Consider the following 19,453-nt stretch of genomic DNA (forward strand, 5'->3'; position numbering starts at 1 on the left):
TTCTCTTTAAAGTTCCTGTGTTCACGTTTTCATTCCACATACAAGAAGTGATCTAAGGAGTAGTCACTCGTCATTTATGTGCCACACGTTCATGACCGCCCCCAACCCAGAAGCCAGCTTTATATTCTTAGAGGAAATGCTAAGGATTGTATAATGTGTGAGGGTAAATGAAGACATCTTTATTTGATCGTACATTTATTTAGTGTCTTCTCTTTACTAAACATTGCTTAGTGATTTGCTCTCAAGATTTTTCATCCTCTTGCTGCAGTGACCAGACTTACTGATAAAGTGAATTGTGGTCTTTTGTGGGTAAAAGTCATGTGTTGTGCCTTTCATGCTGATTCCATACTACAGAGGCAAACCAGTGCCTAGACCTCGTGTTAGTGAAGACAGGACGCTCAGCTGTGCAGTGGGGGCTGTCCTGCAGGGTCGGGGGTACATTTTGAAAAACAAAATATATTTCTATCCCTGGCCCAACTCGGGAACCACTGAAAAAGAGTATCATAACAGTGAGCTAAGCTTTCGAAAGTCTAGTTTCCTAATATAACAGACAATTTGGCTATAAGCAAAACATTTTAACATTTTTAATTTGGGAGAATTAAATTCCTTCATATTCTCAGGTTAGAGCTCTAGTTTTTATTATTTATAATCCCCCCCTGCAAAAAAAAAAACCTAATCCTCCATCTAAAAAAAACAAAATAGGAATTCACTGTTCACAAGTTGGTATAATATATTCTTCCTTTTGGTTTTTCTCAAGGGGACTTGCTTTGTTTTTAAAATAAAAAATGCGCTCTTTGCTTTGCGACTTGCTTTTTTCTCTTAATATAGCATGCCCCCTCTCTCCCCACACTAGTCTGTGTCCAAATGTCCTCTTTTATAAGGACACCAGTCAGATTAGATTGGGACCCACCATAAAGGGCTCGTCTGAGAGGCCTCTTTAAAGGCCCTATCTTCCAATACAGTCACATTCTGAGGGACTTGGGGCTAGGACTTCCAACATATGAAGGCGGGGCACAGTTCAGCTCAACACGTGTGTGGAGGTATTTACAAAATGTAATTCTGATACTTGTGTAGATTTAACTAATTACTGGTTTTTAAAAACTTTTAAGCATCTTTTCAAGTAATGTATTTTCAGCTAAATATTTAAGGATTTGATTAGTTGGCATTCGGGAGGTCTAGAGCTGGGCGGCAAAAATGATCAAGGCAACAGATCTCCACCTTCGCAAAGACAAGCTGATGGAAGGTTGAGTAAGCCACCTTCACGGTGACTTAGAGGGATCCAGGGAACGGGAGCTAACTGACCAAACACGGTACTGGAATGTGATAACTAAGAGGAACGAAACCTGACTGAATAGCTTCAGCCTTTAAATAAACAATGTATGATGGAAAAGCTCTTCAACCAGCAGCAGAAGGTAGCTGGGAACTTGATTCTTCTGAAAAAAGCTAAAGGTATTTTAATTGGCCCGTGTTATCTATACAAAACAGAAATAGGGAAAAATGAGAGTTGGGGGAGAAAAGCAGTTGGTGGCAGGAGTGGTGGAAGCAGCTGCAGAGCCCCAGGGAAGCAAGCGGAGAGGTGTGCAGCTTGCTTCCTGGTGTGGAGCTTGCTCCCCAGTTCAGGGAGGAGAGGGGCCTGTCTCAGTACTGTTGCCACCTGGCGTCGGACCATCTCTGTGACTTTGCTTCCTTGCTGTCTGAATGTGAAGCCTTTGAGACAGTTCAGTGTTAAGGAAAACTACTGGCCTCAGAACGGACACATGACCATTTGACAACCAGTAAAGCAATTATAATACGCTGTGTGGGTGATGGAAAAGTAGAATTCCATCAATGGATTAATTAAAGTTTTTGTCACCTTCACCCTTGTTAAAATTCCCTAGTTGAAGCTAAAACATCCTAGATATTCTTAAAACTTTGTTTTACATTTCTCTAAAAACTTGTGTAAGCTTTCACTCTGATATGACACCAACACCAGTTCTCATGATACCAGTGGCTGTGGGGCAGTGACGTGTTAAGTAGAAAAATGTACCTGTGTACAGTCGGTAGATTCTGAGAAGTCATCATTGTGGACTGTCAACCAGGAAATGCTGACGTGACCGAAAAGGTCACGTGTAGCACAAGCAGAGACTGATGGTCTCTACATAAAATGCAAAGGGGGCCACAATGAAGCATCCTAGGAAATGAAAGGACAACACCAGATTTGTGCATTTTGTTTGGATTTCTTTGGGACTGCATGATACAAATTTACTGCTGAGATACCTGTGCTCAGTGGAGCCTGATGCCCAGGGAACTACCAATGTCCCTCCATACTCCTGTGTTGAAATGAACTTTCAACGATGTCACCTGCCAGATCTGCCCTTTGCTAGCTCTTCAGCTTCCTTGTCAGCCTGTGGTCTTCCCCTTATACCAGTCCTGGTCCTGTCCTCTCAGGTATCCAACCCACGTGCCAGTGCAGCTTTCCTCCACACCTGCGTGCCTGGCACGCTGTCCCCACAGCCCACCCGCTCCAACGCACGCTCATTGCTGGACTTGCCTTCGAGCTCCTTCAAAGATGCAGTCACACATGAGATCAGGTACTTAGCTACAGTAACATACTCACGGGGCTATTACCTGTTCCTGTCTCACCCTCACAAGCCTGGAGAAAAGGACCGCTGTTGCCAGGACACCGCTGTCGTGTGGCTGGGCCAGGGCCCAAACTGTCTCCACCCTACAGCTTCCTGCTGAAACACGTTGCTGCTGCTCCTGGCTGCTTGCGTCACAGCCATGCGTTATACGGTCACTGAGGGCAGAGCAAACTATACAAAATGAATATATGTTTGGGTCTCCCCAATGAGCATGGCTGAAATTACTCCTAGATCTCTAGCTATCTTTTTCTGCTCCCTAGTTTTGAGGTGATCTGAATAACTTTAGTTACTTTAAAGGTATAGTTTGTAGGCTTTCAATGGGGCAAACAACCAGAACGGTGGTGGCAGGCTGGGTGGGCAGCACTTTAAAAATTCGATATTAAACTCCCACAATCTTGGACAAACAACTTTATTTAAGAAGTCAAATAAATAGATGGGGTAAAAAATCATGGTAGCAACTTCATACACAGATATAAGACCAAACTTGGAATTACTTACTCGATTTATTCAGAATGGAACAAAATTCTTCAAGTGTTCACAATTAGCGCAGAAAATGTCTGGTTATATGACTTTTCAATCGACATTTACTCGTTTACAGTAAGATCCCACACTTGTGACATTTACAGTACAGGAGACCATGCCCACCCTTCTGTGTACAGCCTACTAGGCTGAGTGCAAATGTTAATGTAATGCAGGCTTGGCTTTGTTCACAGCTCTAAAACTGCCTTACAACTCTTCACTAGTACAGATATCAGCAGGTTCATTTCATCTTGAGTATACCATCTGAGGGAAAGGAAATAAAACATCATCTGTCACTTTGGTCCCAATGCCCCATTTTATAAACACAGATCCAGGATTCCAGAATGACGGCCGGATCTCTGTTCTCAGTCTCTGATGGGCAGCCACGTGCATTTGGCACTACTAAAGCTGTTTGCTTCGGCTTCTTGGGTAGCACTCTGTATACTGCCTATACACTTTATAACATCCCTAGATGTAGAGATAAGCCCATGTACGTGCTATCGACTTCATTCCCCATTGCAGACGCTTTTTGTTTTAAATCTATCAATTCTTGACAATATTTGGTTCTGGATTGTTACATCAGGATCAATCAACCTATCTGATGAAGAAAGTCAAAAGCTTATTCTCAATTTTTAAAATATAAGTATTGCATGATTACCGGTAAAGAGCTCTTTATAAATAATACTGTTCATAATCAAATATTGATGTTAATAATTCTAAGAATTGAATGGACTATTTTTAAATATAAAAGGAATTTCATTCGGTTTAGATAAATTGAGACTACAAGTAAAACTTTTCCAGGCTATTTAATCAAGTAACTTACAATGTACACATTCCTGAGTATACTCCGTTGTAGTGACATTGTTTATTTCCGAATTTTTCTGCATTCAGCTTAAAAGGTGTTTCTTCCCAAGAAACTGTACTTTTCTGTCAAACGCGCTTGATCGAATAGGAGAATTGGGTTCATAAAATGGATTCATTGCAAACTAGGAAAGAAGAAGGTATTAGTGAGTTTGTCAAAAAGGCTGACAAATCATAGGTCTCTAACAGGAAATTATTTTAAAGATTTAAATTAAATCAGACATTCAAAACAAAAGTCTGACGACCACATTTTTAATTTTCAACACAAATGTTCCATTGTTAAATAGTTAACCTCCCCTTAAGGAAATTTTTGTCTTGGTGTTTTAGTTTTAAGTACCTGTGGCAAACTGATGGTGGTTTACGTGCTGCCTCTGTACATGAAATTAACTTTCAGGATTCACCCTGGTGTGAAATACTAACCTACTTATACTCATTATAAATATATGGATTAATCTGTAAGACACTTTGGCTACATAAAAAAAACCAGAATCTGCCATATGTTCAAGAGTTAATAAAAAGTTATACCACACTGATATTATTGCCCTTGTGTGGTAATTATTTAACAATCAGGTTTTTAATACTCTTTAACACAAGGTTGGTTAACTGATCAGTTTCTCAGATAACATGAGCGTGTCATAATGTGGTAGAGAAAATTATTAATAAGTGGAATCACTAATGAGGAAAAAAGTTACCATTTACACCTTAATTACTTTCTCCCTTTTTATAAGGCTAGTCTTACTTGCTACTTCTAAGTAGGAAGATTGTTAGCGCTGCTGATATGCAAATATCTCGTCCAAATACAGAACATTTCAATTATTAACACACTGTTGTTAGCACTGCAGATTAACCACTGGTTTCCTATTACTATTTTACTTTTTACCGTTAAGTATCAAAAAATGCATTAACATCATTCTCCTTGAGTGACTATTTGGTAGCGTATGAATCACTTCCTGCTGGTTTATGATCTATATTCACTGCACTGTAACTTATTTACAAAGTAGATGGGAAACATTTTAGATTAAAATTATGAAGCAATTTCCCTGATGTAGACTGCCTCCCTCTCTTTAGGGTTCCCTACTAAAATCAACTGTATGCACCTAAAGGGGGAGAAGAACGGAATTGATTTAAAAATAACCATTGTGAGTTGTTCTCTTAAACACGTTAACCTGGTGGTGAAGACTTGTCAGATGAGGGAACTGCCGGGGGTAGTTCTGACCGGAGGAGAGCCAGTCTGAGATGATAACGGCAGTATGAGGGAGTTACCTTAATACGCCAGTTCCCTGTCAAAGTTCGAATCCTTTTTGATAATCAGATTTAAAAAGTTATAGAACATACCATACCTTTATGTATAAATCATAGACATCAGTAAAGAAGTTCTTTATTCCATCTTCTTGCCTTATGTCATGAAGCATAATAAATCTCATATGTGAAATAATTAAGGTTTAATCTTTCTTAGAAATGAAAAATGAAAAGCAATCGGTTGATACAGTATTCTTCAGATTAGTCACATGCGGTGTATTTTGTGATGGAAAAGTTGAATACATAAACTGGGTTCAAAATTAGGTTAGTTTTGTCTTAAAGAGAACAATCTTTTTAAGTTAGAAAATAACTACAAAATCTAAAATCCTTGATATGGTTCAGATAAACCTTAGTTTTATATATGAGACTTGGTTTTAAAATTACCTATTAAACAAAATGTATTTTTCCCCCCTAAAAAAATAAAAGTAGCCCTATAAATGGCAATTTTTACACACTTTGAGATCCACAGACTCAGAGCCTGAAATGTGTCCCATGTTCTAGTTTGTTACCCCAACCTGTAGATATCTTTATTAAAAAGGTAAGGATATGACCGGCAGTAACAAATGCTGAAACAAACCACTCATTGAACTTATCCACAGTTTTCAAGTACATGTTGTTTGACAGCCACATATTCTCATCTACGAGGTCGAGGGCGGCGTGAGCTATGAACTGGTTCAGATGACGATGATCGTCCTAGGTGACAGTGTGAGCAGCAAAAGGTTAACATTTCCATAAGCGTCAAGAAAGCCAACATTTCGTTCTGTAATTTCTATAGTTTTTCTTGGGGGTGGTAAGACTCCCTGCTCGCTCTTTGCTAATTGTCATGAGACTTATAAAAGATCCTCAGTGTTTTCACATCGTATTCTATTTTAAAATTTGGTGTCGAAAACACAACAAATAGAAACACCCAATTATATTAATTCTATTATAATATTAATGAAATGTGTTCAAGAAATTATATAATTTTTTAAAATTTTGCATGAAATTCTGTAACCATTTAAGTGTGTGAAGAAAGAATACTATATTAGGGGGAAAAAAAGTAGACCCTCCTTTTAAGAAACTTGTATTTTTTTAGAGGAAGACAGGAAAAAATACCTAAGTGGTTACAGATAAAGGACAGCAATTTAGGTAAGCTGGGGTTTAGGAGCTACAGAGAGCTGCTGTTGGCACAGGCCTCAAGGCGGGGGTGGTTTGTGCACGGTCACACCTCGTGAGCATTGGAGACAGTTGAGTAGTAGGTGGCACTCCTAAAGGCTTGGCATAGGCCTCTTTCAGGGATAAGGAGCTTACGTGGCAGGGGGGCCTGAGACTGACAGGAGACCAGCTGTTTGCAGTCAGCTCTCAGCAGGAGACAGTCCTGTCAGAGCTAGAAGTGTCCTTTTCATGGGCTGAAATGGTTTAACTGGAGAAGGTGGGACTGTCCCAGCCTGGAATGCAGTCTTACTCCTGTGGAGTTCTTACTTTTAACATGCAGTTTTCGAAGAACGCCTCTGTTCTGGGGTGAACTGTAGCTTCCCCCGCTAAATTCTCATGGTGAAGTCCTAGCCGCCGGCACCTTGGAATGCGGCTTTACTTGGAGAGAGGGTTGTTGCAGATGTGAATAGTTAACACGATGTCATGCTAGTGTAGAGTGCGCTCCAATCCAGTATGAGTGGTGTATTTATAAAAAGGGGAAATGTGGACACAGACACACCCAGGGAGAACGCCACGTGAGGATGGGAGTGCTGCTGTCACAAGCCAGGAAACCACCAGAAGCTAGGAGAGGCCTGGACGGGTCCTTCTCTAGAGCCTTCGAGGGGCACGGCCCTGCCGACACCTTGGTCTCGGACTTCTGGCCTCCAGACTGGGAGGCAATACATTTCTGTTGTTCTGAGCCCCCCAGTTTGCGGTACTTGTTACGGCTGCCACAGGAAACTAGAACCACCTCTGTGATTGGGCTGGAGGAAGGCTGCCAGTTGCCTTGGAACGCCTTGCACAGCTAAAGCATGTCGCTTTTCTCCTGCTGCCAGGACGTACCTAATTTAATCGTTAGAAAAATGGACATATTTTGTGTCTAGCTCACAGCAGCATTTTCCATTACTTTACACTGATGATAGAACTTGAGTGATGAGGAGTAAACTGTAGAAATGCTTTAAGAAAGTAAGTGGTAGAAGAAGAAAGAACTAAGATCAAATCATGAGACAACGTATTTTATATGCACTGCTTTGCCTACCACTAGGCCACTGGAGTGCACAGGAACTATGTGTAACTCTGTTACACACAGTTTAACTGCTGCTACGGATGCCTCAAACCAAAGATTTAATTAGCAGCGTCACCCAGAAACATGAGAAAATAACGTAGCAATCACATCTGGTAAGATAATCCCTTAAATTTCTACCATATTTTAGTGGCAAGATCTGAACCGTTGAAAAGCGTCATACACTAGACTGGGCATTATGCATTATAATTAATTTTGAAAACCAATTCCTGTCTTAAAGGACACGAAAGCTTATTTTTGGAGACGGGGAGAAACACAGCATAACTTGTCGGCAATCCGGAACAGGACTAGCCCAGAAAGACTAGCCCAGAAGGACGGAAGGGACCCAGCTACTCTCAAGTCTGCGGCTCTGTTTACTCTGAAAGGCAACATGTTCGAACCAAGCTTGTTTTTTTGGAACCATTCCTGACAACAGGAAGTTGGGTGAGTCACTGGGGAGGAAAGCACGTGGGCACCACCCAGCCAGTAGGCGATGTGGGCAGGACACTGTAAACTGTCGTAGTCTCAAGGGCAGCAAGAGGACATGTCAGTAAGGGTTTCTTTTAATCCTCCTAGGTGTAAATGGTTCTACTACGTATGTCCTGATGAAAAGGGTGACTCGCTGGGACAGAATGGGTTTTCAGGGCATTTCAAGGCAGCAGTGACTGTTCTCCCAGACCCACTACGGGTGGACCATGTTTTTATGTGCTTAGGGAGTAGCTTTCATAGAGGGTGACACAGTGAACTGAAGACCAGGGAAAAGAGACCCAGCGCATCCTGTTAGTGCGTGCTAAGTGTGTGCTGAATTCAAGGATGAAGAAACGATTCAGAGGACGTTCCCTGGCTGGCTTCCATCAACCTGAGACTGCAGAGCAAGCCTCGGTCAACTGTGGTGGATTCATTCCAGTTACCCCATCTGTTTAGATCTCTTCCAGTTCTAAAATCGTATTACACCATTATCATTACAACAGCATAACGATTCTTAGGACATTTTTAAAGGTTACATACGTACTTTGGATTCTGCTTTTCCAGCTGGCAAAAACTCCATTTCAAAAACTGGATTATCATGATGGCCAACAATTACAAAGTAGAAACTTCCAGACATTGTCTTCAATATACAACTCCTAATTAAATGAAAATAATACATATTTTTAGTACTCACAACTGAAAACCAAAAATTGTTAACCAGAAGTCTAGAATTCAATTTTTTGCTTAAGTCTGACATTGGAGAAGAGAAGGCCACTAAGCCTGGCCTGCTTCCAGTATACTACCATGGATATACGGCTTTTGGACTATACAAATTATATAACTGTGATTTGTCCTGTAGAACCCAGTACCATGTTTTCATAGGGAAAGTGGAAGACCTCTAATATGAAGTCATAAAAAACAACATTCTCATGATCTGAAAGTCTGGAACATTTAGAGTAAGCTGGGCTATCCTTGGGCTGGAGCAGTTAGCATTAGCACTAACACCTGAAAACATTACTAAAGGCTGCTGATTAGGAAATAATTGGCTTGCCTTCGACATTTTCAGGAGAGATGGTGCTGAGGAAGATAAAAACAGTGCTACCTCATGTTATTTACACAAAGGAGAGCTACTATAGCACTTATCTACAGACTGTGGTGTTTTTATCTTCTTCCTGATGCATGTATGCTACAAATGTATGCCTGCAAATAAAAGAATGTATGACATACCTCTTCAAACACCACGTATGAGAAAGGAGGAAAGGTTCTGTATTCTAGAAAAGATGGAAGAAATCATAACCAGAGAGAAAACATTCTGAGGCATTAAGAGATCTTAGAACTAGGGTGAATAGGTTTGTTAAAAAAGTGAAACTAAGAGAAAGTGTGTGTGGAGGGGACCAGTGATTCTGTGGTTTTCAGCACACACAAAATCCAGATGGATGGACGAATGGACGGATAGATTTACGTATGTATTTTCAGCACAGGGTGTTTGTAATCAGACAAAGCTAGGTTCAAGTCTAGGTCTGCCACCTCCTAGCAATGTGACCACCCAAGGGTCCTTAATCTCCCACCCCATGTGTTTCCTTCTCGGTGGAATAGAGATAAGAACTGAGGTAATGGTCGCAGCTCCCTTAGGGCGAGCTTGAGGGTTATACAACCCGATGCACAGAAAGAACCCAGCAGGGTCTGGCTCATAGGAGGTGCTCAGGAAATGTTATCTAGAACAACATGGAAGAACATGTACGCACGGAGATGTGGTGACCGGGAAGGTCTCCCCATGGGGCAGGAGTCTGGTTAACTGGGAATGTACAGTCTCGGGGATGCACAGCTGAGGTGGGCCAGGGCACACTGAGCCTCACAGGATTCTGCTGACTCAACAGAACATGCAGCAAAATCCGAGGAGAACTGAACTGTATTTCCTAATGAATATGACACGCTGTAATAATGAATATGACACGCTGTAAAGGAAATCAGGGCACAGCTGACACTTTCAACCCTGGAACTGGAAGGCTGTGTCTGGAAGAAAAGGCAGACAGGAGACTGGTAAGATGATGTAAGTAGGATTTACAATGTTATTTGGGGCAGGGGTCGCCGAATCTGGCCTCACCCATCCTTTTATCATCATCATTTAAGGCTGCGTTTGCCCTACAGTGGCAGAGCTGAGTTGTGACAGACATCGTTAAGCCCTTTACAGAAAAAGTTGATCCCTGTTGTAGGGAAAGATGAGAAAAAGGCCCAAACAGTAAAACTGGATAACAAAGAAAAGCAGGAACGATACAAAAGCTATGCAAAATTAGGAGAATTGGCAATAATTCTCGAGAGGAAGAGGGATGGGAGGTTGAAATGTTAACAAAGTCAATAATGATATCATTCATTTTTGCTGGAATGGGTTTCAGAGCTGGAGCTTGCCAAGGGAAGGGCTTTCTTCAGCACAAACATTTAAGCAGCAGCAGCAGCAGGAAAACAAAAAATAAGGCAGATACTCCCCTCTCTACCACATGTTTAAGCAGCAGCAGAAAATGATATCCATATAAAGAAGACTGCCCCACACCCCGCAACACACTCACCCCCGTATGGAAATCCATGACTGGGAGAGAAGCAGAGGTCTAAGTACAGCATGAAGATAAATAGAAAGGGAACTGAAGGAAATACCACATAAAGATTACACCACAAACTGCCCAGCTGGGCAGAACTTGAGCTGCCAATAATTTGATTTCATAAAAAGCTAAAGAATAAGAGAGAAAACTCTATTCAATTCTGATAAGGAAAAACTGAAAAATGAAGTGGAAGAAAAGGAAACTGTATAACCACACTGTCTCAGGAAGGGAACGTCTACAGTTAATATTGGAGGGCTTACTACGCCTATGTAGTGGGCAAAGGGGAGACACACTGAAGAATTCTGTGTTGTCCCGCATATTGAACTTTCTGCGAGAATGGAATGTTCTGTACTTGTGTTGTCCAATGTGGCAGCCACTAGTGGCTAATGAGCATTTGAAATATAGCTAGTGTATCTGCGGAACGGAATTTTAAATTTTTTTAATTTTAATTAATTAGAATTTAAATAGCCGAATGTGGTTAGTGGCTATTGTATTGGACAGTGCAGCTCTAGGTCAATTTTTTTTAAGTTCTGTGACCTCCTCCTTCCTTCCTTCCTTCCCTCCACGAAGTATTACTCCAGTATGTAACACAAATATTAGAAAGAAACTGCTGTTTGTGTGAGTTGTGTATGTGTCTGCTCAATTTTGCCATCACCTGAAATAGGGGCCCTTCAGGCACCTCCAAGGAAGACTGGATCTCAGGGTGTGGAGGAGGCAGCTACGCAAAACTTGGTAATGGTTTAAACTGGGGACTCGAGGGTGTTTCTGAATGTCTGGATGAGGTGATCAAGCAGAATATCAAAATGTGATGCTATCACCGAGAAAGGAAATCAGGAAGGGAAGGTAGAGGAATGCAAATGAACACGTCAATTCTGAACATGGGGTGGCAGCCAGAACAGCCCCTCTGTTCCTCATCAAGAAGTCCACACCCTAATCTCGGGAACCTGTGACTGTTAATTTACAAGCCGAACGGGAATTAAGGCTACAGATGGAACTAAGGTTGCTCATTAGCTGACCTTAAGACAAGGAGAAGATCCTGGACTGGCCGGGTGGGCCCAATACAATTACAAGGGGCCTTAAAAGTGGAAGAGGGAGACGCGAGAGGAAGGCACAGAAACATAACTATGGAGGGTGGTCATGAGATGCAACGTTGCTAGTTTTAAAGATGGAAGAAGGGGCCAGGACTCACGGAACATGGGCGGCCTCTAGAAGCTGGAAAGGATAAACAGATTCTTCCCGAGAGCCCCCAGAAGGGAACACAGCCTTCCTGATACCTGGATTTCAGCCCAGTGAGACCGTGTTGGACTTCTATGCTACAGAGCTGTGAGGTAATACATTTGTGTTGTTTTAAGCCACTAAATTTGTAGTAATTTGTTATAGCGGGAGTAGGAAACTAACACACATATCAAAGCTAAAAAACCCCACAAAACCTGCAGGTATGAGAAAAAAAGGAAATATTTAAGAAGTGTCAGCCAAAAGGCAGAAGGTGCATTCTGCAGAGTGGTGACAAGTTCATTTACCACGGGACATGAGGTTCAAAGCAATGTGGGAAAAGTGGGAAGGAGGCAATGGTGTCAAGGTGAAGTTACTTAGAGCAATATGAGGATGACAGGGTGGAAAAGAACAGGGGCTGTGGTGGTTTCCAGCCTGTATCTCTAACACAGAGCCTAATACATAAGTGCTCAATGTTTGCAGAATGGAGCTGCGAGGAGGGGGCTGTACTTTGGACAGTGTGGGATAGATAATGCTGGAGTAGAGAGAAGGGAATGCAGGAATGAGGCATGGTGGGGTGAAGTAACCCAACACGGAAAAGCTCCGTGCTGAGGCCTTCGGGGTCTCAGGCCTGATTGATAGCCTATGTTCAAGTGATTCCCAGCACCTTTGTGAGAAGCTCCTGAAGTTAAGGTACTTAACGAAGAAATCCTCCATTACAGGGGACGGGGCTTGCTGGCAGAATGGAGGGGAGCCGGTGAGAACTGCAGCTGTCTCAGTGGCTAGGATGACTTGAGCTGCTTTTGAGAGACAACTAAAGGAGTCAACGTGGTAACGCAAGGAGCTCTGGACTACTTTGAACTCAAAGAGGATGTGTACATAGTGTAATAAGTAGGACATTAACTAGTAATGAACATAAAAATGGGACCTGGGACCAGAAGCCCGGAGGCAAGTGTCAGAAGGGCAAAAGCCCCAAATGAGCTGAAATGTGTGGAATATGTTAAGAAAAACAAAGCCTTTTCAGGCCACAACCAGGAAGAAGCCAGGGAGAAAGGTCACTGCTTCCAGCACCTGGTACACACTTAAATAACAGAGGACGCAGATCTGAATGAATTAAGCTTTTTTTCAAACAGAATGATTTTCAAGCAGCAAGTGTGGATGGAAGAAACAAGGTTAGACAGGCTCTGAACCTCGAGATAGGTGTATTTAAAAAAAATCTAGACATTTTAATAAATACAAGTCTTCAGTTCTCAGCAAACTAGGTATCCTGGATTAAACAGATGTGATTGTATATCTAGTGACCAGTGACATGAGAAGTCGCAGGAACAGAAAAGAGCCATACCATCCATCAGAGATTGGTGTTATTCCAATTTTCAGAAACAGAAAAGGCTTATCTCCTAGTCTATAATTGAGTACTTTCGAAGAGATTAAAACACCAACAGAAATATGTATTAAATGGCTCTTTGGTCAGACACCACACTAGAACCTTTTATTATACATTAACTCCTTTAACGTGAATCCTTAGACAAAGTAGAGTAGGTTATTATTCTTTCATGTACTCCTGGTTGTACTGAGAACAAGTCATGCCAAGCTTACATTTTCTGTTTTGGAAGGGAAATACAGGAGACAGTAAGTCAGTTCCGGAAGTAATTTGGTATCTAAAACAACTAGAGAGCTGTAGCCTGGATGGTAACACCATCTGTGGTATCTCCAAAGCTGCAACAGTGCCGGGGGCCAGGAAGCACTCATTACATGTGGAATAAGGGATGCAACCCACAGTTGACTTGAATGATAAAGTGCTCCAGATCAGTTGACAGCAGGGCGTCTCCAGAACCTTTGAGTTTGACCTTAACCTATCCCAGCTCAACATTTGAATCAACTGAGATGAAGCCAACTTACCACATTCAAAGATAACACGAAAAGCACACAAAAAATAAGAAAACAAAAGACACAAGACTAAAAAATATCCACAGCGAGAAAAAGAGGAAAAAAAAAAAAAAAATAGTTTTAGAGATTGTAGAAAGAAAGTCCTACCTTTGGGCTTGAAAAAAATGAACTGCGTAATAGGATGAGGAAAACCTAGTTTAAGAGTAGTTCACCTACAAGAACTCATAACTTTTCGTTAATTGCAGGCTCAATAAGAAGCAGCTGTCTGATAGTGGTCAAAAAACCAGCTAATGCCAATTCTAGGCTGCATTCACAGAAGACAATGTCCTCTTTGCCAATATCATCTCTGGGGAATGTTCTCAATTCTGGAAATAGCATTTTAAAAGAATAACTGGACTGTGTTGGGAGGACGGCAGGATTCAAGCTTGGGAATGATCTGGAAAACTGTTGAAGGAACTGAGAATGTTTAAACTGAAGGGGGGAGACCTTTTTGGGGGGAACAGTGTACAGCAAAATGGTATCTTTAAATAAGATATGCTGTCTAATGGAAAAGGGATTTGACTAGGGATGACAGATGGGTTTCCTCTCCTGAGCCAGTTCTAATCAACTGGCAGTGACTGCCCGGAACTGGTGCTGAGAAAGATTGAGAGACTAAGTGCAGTCAGCGGGGAAAAATGCTGTGATCAATTATCCACCGCTGCGGGTTTGGGAGAGGGCACTTACCTACTGGAGTGCCAAGTATTTGCTCTTTTTTGCCACCAACCAAATCCTACCCGTCAAGGCTCAGATGAAGTCATTTTTTTCTAGCGATGTCCCGGCCACTTCCATATTCAACCACCTCTCCTTTTTCTAAACTCCTTACCCAGTCAACAATGCATCTTGGCTCTCATCCAGCTCTCCCGCTACAATGTTTTCATTACTGCTTCTGGAGAGACTGGTTCCTTTTCTAATTAGATTTAAGCATCCTGGGTACCCGGTTCACTTTCTTCTTCCTCACAGCATGCAAAACCGGTGGGTACTCGAAGTTTAGCTCACTGATTTTCAACCAGTGGCGATTTTGCCTTCTAGAGGACATCTGGCAGTGTCTGGAGACATTCATGGTTGTCACAACTGGTGGGAAGGTGCACTGCTAAACACCCAACAGTGCACAGGACAGCGCCCACAACGAATATTCGGGCTCCAAATGGCAACAGTGCCGCAGTTAAGAAGCCCTGGGTTAGCTGGGTGACCTAGTGAAAGGCAACAGGAGCGAAGCCCCCGAGCTAGTGGACATTTGCAGGTTGAAATGCGGTGTGGATTGGCCAGGTGAGCTGTGCTGGACTCAGCCAGCTGGGGAATGGCCGGGTCGGGCCTGGCTGCCCCAGATGGGAACAGGGTGGACGGACAGGGCCAACACGCGGGTCACGCAGGGCCGGGGACGTGTCCTGGAGAGCCTGCCGCGCCCCCACCCCCTCCTCACGGCATTCCCTACCTGCGCGGAGACGCAGACAATGGAAATACCCAGTCAGTTGCCTCAGCAGCTTCAGTTGAGATTCCCAGAGCAGCGCTCGCGAGACTCGGCAGTTGCGTTCTCGTGATATGTGGGAGGAGCCGGAGCGTGGCGCAGCCCAGCGCATGCGCGGTAACGCTCCAGGCTAGGGAGGCTCGTCGTGGCTGGCTTCAGGAGAGGGCGGGACCGGCTCTGAGCTGTGGTGCCTCATCTCTCCCAGTCCCGGCCCTCCAGCCTCCTGGGAAAGTCGCGCGTGGGCCACGACCCCGCCTACCGTCAGAATCGCGGAGAAGGGAAGTGCGCCTCTCTGCCTGAGTTCGGAGTGGGAGGCAGAGCGTTCAGCTTCCTGGTGCCTCCCGATCCCCCGGGACAGAGGCAGGCTCCGAGGGCTGGGAGGCCCCTAGTCCTCGGCTTGCAGCCTGGGGTGGGTCTCAAACTCGGGGCGGGTGCGGCTGGCTTGGGAGGAAGCAGACACCTGAGGGCTCAGGTAGCTACACCGGCGCCTCCTCGGGATCGGCGGAAATAAAGCCTCTTGTTTGTTTTCGTTAAAGCAACTTTTCCCGCCGGGCCTCATAGGGCTTCCTGGAGACCAGCCAAGAGTCTGTTGTCAGAAATTCACCTCCTCTCTCTTCTGCCTGCTAGGTAACCCGTAACCATTTTCTCTTCCAGTCCACCATGCCCCCCAAAACTAAGATGTTGAGTCAAGATGAACTACGGAAAAAGCTGTACCAGACGTTTAAGGATCGGGGTATACTGGACACGCTCAAGGTATCAGTTTTAGGCATATCCGTTGTACAGCTTTTCCAAGTGTAATATGTAACAGGTAGTCCACATTTAGATCCCTCCAGTTCTTGGGTTTTAAAAGTAGTACGATATGTACTTGTAGATCGTATTGGTGAGTGATGTTTTCATGTTCTGTATAACTATATTCTGGAACAATAGTCTCAAATGGTTTCGAGTTTGAGTAGTCTTAAAAGAGCATATTCAAATTATAGATTTATTGATCTGTCATTAAGATAAGATTGGATACCTTCATAAAATGAATACATTTTAGGGAGATTAGGCTTGTTTTATAAATCTGGCTTATAGGTTCCTGAATTAATAAGCGGTTTTGTAACAGTCATGTTTCAATGAAAGACATTGAAACCGTATAGAAAACGTGCTTGTCTCACTCCAGTATTATGACGTTTAAAAAACCAATCTATGGTACCGCTTACTGTAGAATAGTTTGGGGAATGAGAACTTTCTTCTTTAAAATATATTGAAAGGTATGAATATTTGGGCAGCAAATATTTATTAGTACACTATATATGAATTAACAAAGGATTTGAATTACTATATACATTGCTATATACATTACTATATACTATATACATTTCATTACTATATACATTATAGAAGTCTATTTTATACTTAAAGTGGTAAATTAAGAAAAAATTAACTTGATTTTTTTTTTTTCCTTCTCCTTCCCCCATTGTTTTTGTAACTTTAAAACAAACCAATTCAGACTCATCTGAAAAATACAGAAAAACATACAGGAGAAAAGTCAAAATAAAAAGTCAACCCTGCTACAACCACTAACTGGCATAATGGGGTGTGTGTATGTGTGTGTGTATCCTCCTTAGTTTAATGTTATATGGTGAACATTTTCCTGTGTCCTTAAAAGTTTCTTGAAATCTTCGTTTTTGGTGGCACCAGGCTCATATTTGGATGTATGGGTAATTTATATAGCAGTCCCCTGTTGCATATTTAATTTGGGCAGCAAATATTTATTAGCTCACTTTATATATGAATTAACAGCAAAGATTAGGATTAGCTCAAATGTTTTTATTACTATGTATATTTCAGAAGCATATTTTACACTTAAGATGTTGAGTAGGTTATTACCCAGGTCCACACGTTCCTTCAATTGCATCTCTCATTTTTTGCCTAGGATAGATTAAGTGGCATTACTTGTGTTCCTATAGACACTTTATCCTGGAAAATCAAATCAAAGGGCATGAGCATTTTTTTTTTAAGGCTCTTGGTGTACGCATCTCGTTCTAGAAGGATTGTAATAGTTTTTATTCCACCAGTAATTTGAGAATGCTTGCATCACTCCAGTATCATCATGACATTTTAAAAACCAATCTAAGATTGGAAAACCGTTATTTTAGTATTTATTCCTTTAATTATTAATGAGGTTGCAGATACTTTCTGGCCATTTGTGTTTTCCGTGGATTGACCATTGATATTCTCTGCCCATTTTTTCCCTAGAGTGTCAGTGTTTTCTTATTAATGTATAAGAATTCTTTTAGTAGAAACTATTAATCTCTTTTCCATTTTTGTGGTAATACTTTATCTCGGTGCTCAGTTTTAATTTGGCTCTAAAAATATTGATGTTATATTTTTATATGGTCAAATTTAATTTCTTTTTAGTTTTTGCTGATTATTCTCGCTAAATTCTTCACTAAGCATGAATATTCACTTTTAAGTTTTTTGAAAAGCTTCATTTTTTACAGTTAACCCTTTAATTCACCTGAAATTGATTGTAGTATATAATGCATTGATACACTTTCTAATGTGGACTGATCCTTGCATTCCTGAGCATGGTATATATTCTTTCTTTTTTCTATGTTTCTGGATTAGATGTGCTGGTGTTCTACTTCATATCTGTATGAAGTCACAATTGGTATTGACTAATCAGTATCCTTTCTGAGCTATCTTTGTTTGGTTTTGGTATGAGGATTATGCCAGCCTTCTTCACTCTACAGCTACCGTGTACCCTTGGGAGAAATGTTGTTTCCTGTTTGCAGCTGGCTGTCCAGTGTCTGTTATTCAGCTTGATCAATGGCAGGGCAGAGTTTTACTCTCTCAGCCTGAGCTAATTTTCACTTTCTCAGTTCAATGTGGCCTGGGTGAGTTCTAATATTTAAAATGTCTTGAATTTTTTTAGTGGCCTAACTCCTATTCTGTTTGGATGTTTGAAAAGAATTTGTATTTATTAAGTACAAGTCATAGGTATCTATTAAATGAAATTTATCAAATCCTTTTCTTATTTTGAGACTACTCAGTCTGTCAGTTTCTAAGAGATGTGCTGAGGATCCTCAGGCCTCTCCTTTCCCACTTCCTCTCCCCCCTACAATAACCGTACTTATTTCTAAGGGGCATTGTAAGCTTTAGTTCTGAATGGATTTCCCTTTGCATCAGCCGTTGGAGGCCCCAAGCCAGTTTTGCAATTCCTTGTAGCAAGTGCTAGATGGCATGTTTTTGTGTTTGTCGAAATGGGAATTCATCTATAATATCATTTCATTTTTTTCTACTCTTATTTTCCTGTCACCTGCTTATATCACTCATTTAAATTTTATCATATTTCAGTACTCGCAAGACACTCTTAGTCCTTTTATTAATTAAGCTGGATCTAAATATATTACTTCTTTAGTGTGTTACAAATCTACTTAAACCACCTCTAAATTTTACTGATGGAGAATGCTGTTATTTCTCTTGTATTATTATTTCTGTTACTGAACTGTATTTGATGAGGCAGACCATGTGTATTCTGTTCAGTGTAAATGTCTTTTGTACTATAGGATTTTAGATGTATAATAAGTCCCTTTCTGTACTTGTAATTATATAGTGCTCTCTAGCTAAAGGATAGAAGGAGATATAACAAATCCACTTGTTTCTTGCTTGTATTCTATTGATAAAAGTACATTAGATATTATTTATTGCCGAACTCCATGAATTTAGGCAACATACCCTTAAGCTCAGCCCAGTTGTATGTTTCCAGATTACATGCAAAATAGATCAGAACAAATATTCAGTAGTTCAATTAATTTCGAGATTTTCTTAAAACCAAATGAATAATAACACTAGTGAATTAAACGAGAAAATTATCCACCTTGAACCTAGATTTCTTTCTTTATAAAATGCGAGAAAATTATTGTTTCACGATATCTTGAGATGTAAATACTATATGCAAAAGTACAGTTTAATAAGCCTTCTTTGGGTTTACTGATTTCTCTCTTGCATATGTTATTTCCCTTTTGAGAACTCAATTTTATCTTAATCAATATGCCCAATAAACTTGTTTCACCCGATATTGTTTTCATATCCTCCAACAGTCTGCAGAGAGGTGAGGAAGCAGTAGAATTTTCTCCTGTAGTTGGTATCCCGGTCAGAAGTTGCTGCTGAGTCAGAGTCTACATGAGTTCTAGCTGACCACCAGTGCACTTTTTCCAGAACCCACCGGGCTGCTTGTCTCACGGGCTAAGACAGAGTGCAGGGG

The 19,453-nt window shown here is 41.5% G+C and overlaps 2 protein-coding genes across 6 annotated transcripts in view; one reads left to right on the top strand and one right to left on the bottom strand.

Annotated features, from left to right (window-relative positions):
* Window positions 1–3,014: 3,014 nt before the first annotated feature.
* TRAPPC2 (trafficking protein particle complex 2) lies at window positions 3,015–15,339 on the bottom strand. 2 transcript variants are annotated; one of them, XR_002781046.1, is made up of 6 exons: window positions 15,169–15,339; window positions 8,549–8,660; window positions 5,849–5,993; window positions 5,342–5,427; window positions 3,964–4,126; window positions 3,015–3,404 (listed from the first exon to the last, which is right to left on the bottom strand). XR_002781046.1 is itself a non-coding variant. In XM_011362931.2 (5 exons), the coding sequence occupies exons 2-5, from the start codon at window positions 8,639–8,641 to the stop codon at window positions 4,028–4,030; spliced, it is 423 nt and encodes a 140-aa protein (XP_011361233.1). In that variant the 5' UTR covers window positions 8,642–8,660; window positions 15,169–15,339; the 3' UTR covers window positions 3,106–4,027. The 2 variants fall into 2 exon arrangements, 1 of the variants encoding a protein (XP_011361233.1); XM_011362931.2 differs by having other exon boundaries at window positions 3,106–4,126.
* Window positions 15,340–15,356: 17 nt separating this feature from the next.
* OFD1 (OFD1, centriole and centriolar satellite protein) overlaps window positions 15,357–19,453 on the top strand; it is a 35,353-nt gene continuing 31,256 nt past the window's right edge. For 3 of the 4 annotated variants that reach the window (XR_002781045.1, XM_011362933.2, XM_011362934.2), the window contains exons 1-2: window positions 15,474–15,610; window positions 15,856–15,954. Coding sequence is in view for 3 of the 4 variants with exons in the window: in XM_011362933.2 (XP_011361235.1) it covers window positions 15,862–15,954 (93 nt within the window). In the remaining variant the exon portion in view is untranslated. Of the gene's footprint in view, window positions 15,611–15,855; window positions 15,955–19,453 lie in introns of all 4 variants that reach the window. The other variant, XM_023532287.1, reaches the window with a different exon arrangement.

This window comes from Pteropus vampyrus, unplaced genomic scaffold (genome assembly GCF_000151845.1).
Source record: "Pteropus vampyrus isolate Shadow unplaced genomic scaffold, Pvam_2.0 Scaffold81, whole genome shotgun sequence".
In the NCBI taxonomy this organism is placed as follows: Eukaryota; Metazoa; Chordata; class Mammalia; order Chiroptera; family Pteropodidae; genus Pteropus; species Pteropus vampyrus.

What these genes read in the sequence shown, in the direction of transcription:
- TRAPPC2 (XM_011362931.2), bottom strand. Translation starts at nt 8,641, where the DNA reads ATGTCTGGAAGTTTCTACTTTGTAATTGTTGGCCATCATGATAATCCA. An exon ending in CTGGAAAAGCAGAATCCAAA is followed by an intron (nt 5,994 to 8,548) that starts GTACGTATGTAA and finishes ACTGTCACCTAG; the next exon opens with GACGATCATCGTCATCTGAA. An exon ending in AGCATTTGTTACTGCCGGTC is followed by an intron (nt 5,428 to 5,848) that starts ATATCCTTACCT and finishes TAATTATTTCAC; the next exon opens with ATATGAGATTTATTATGCTT.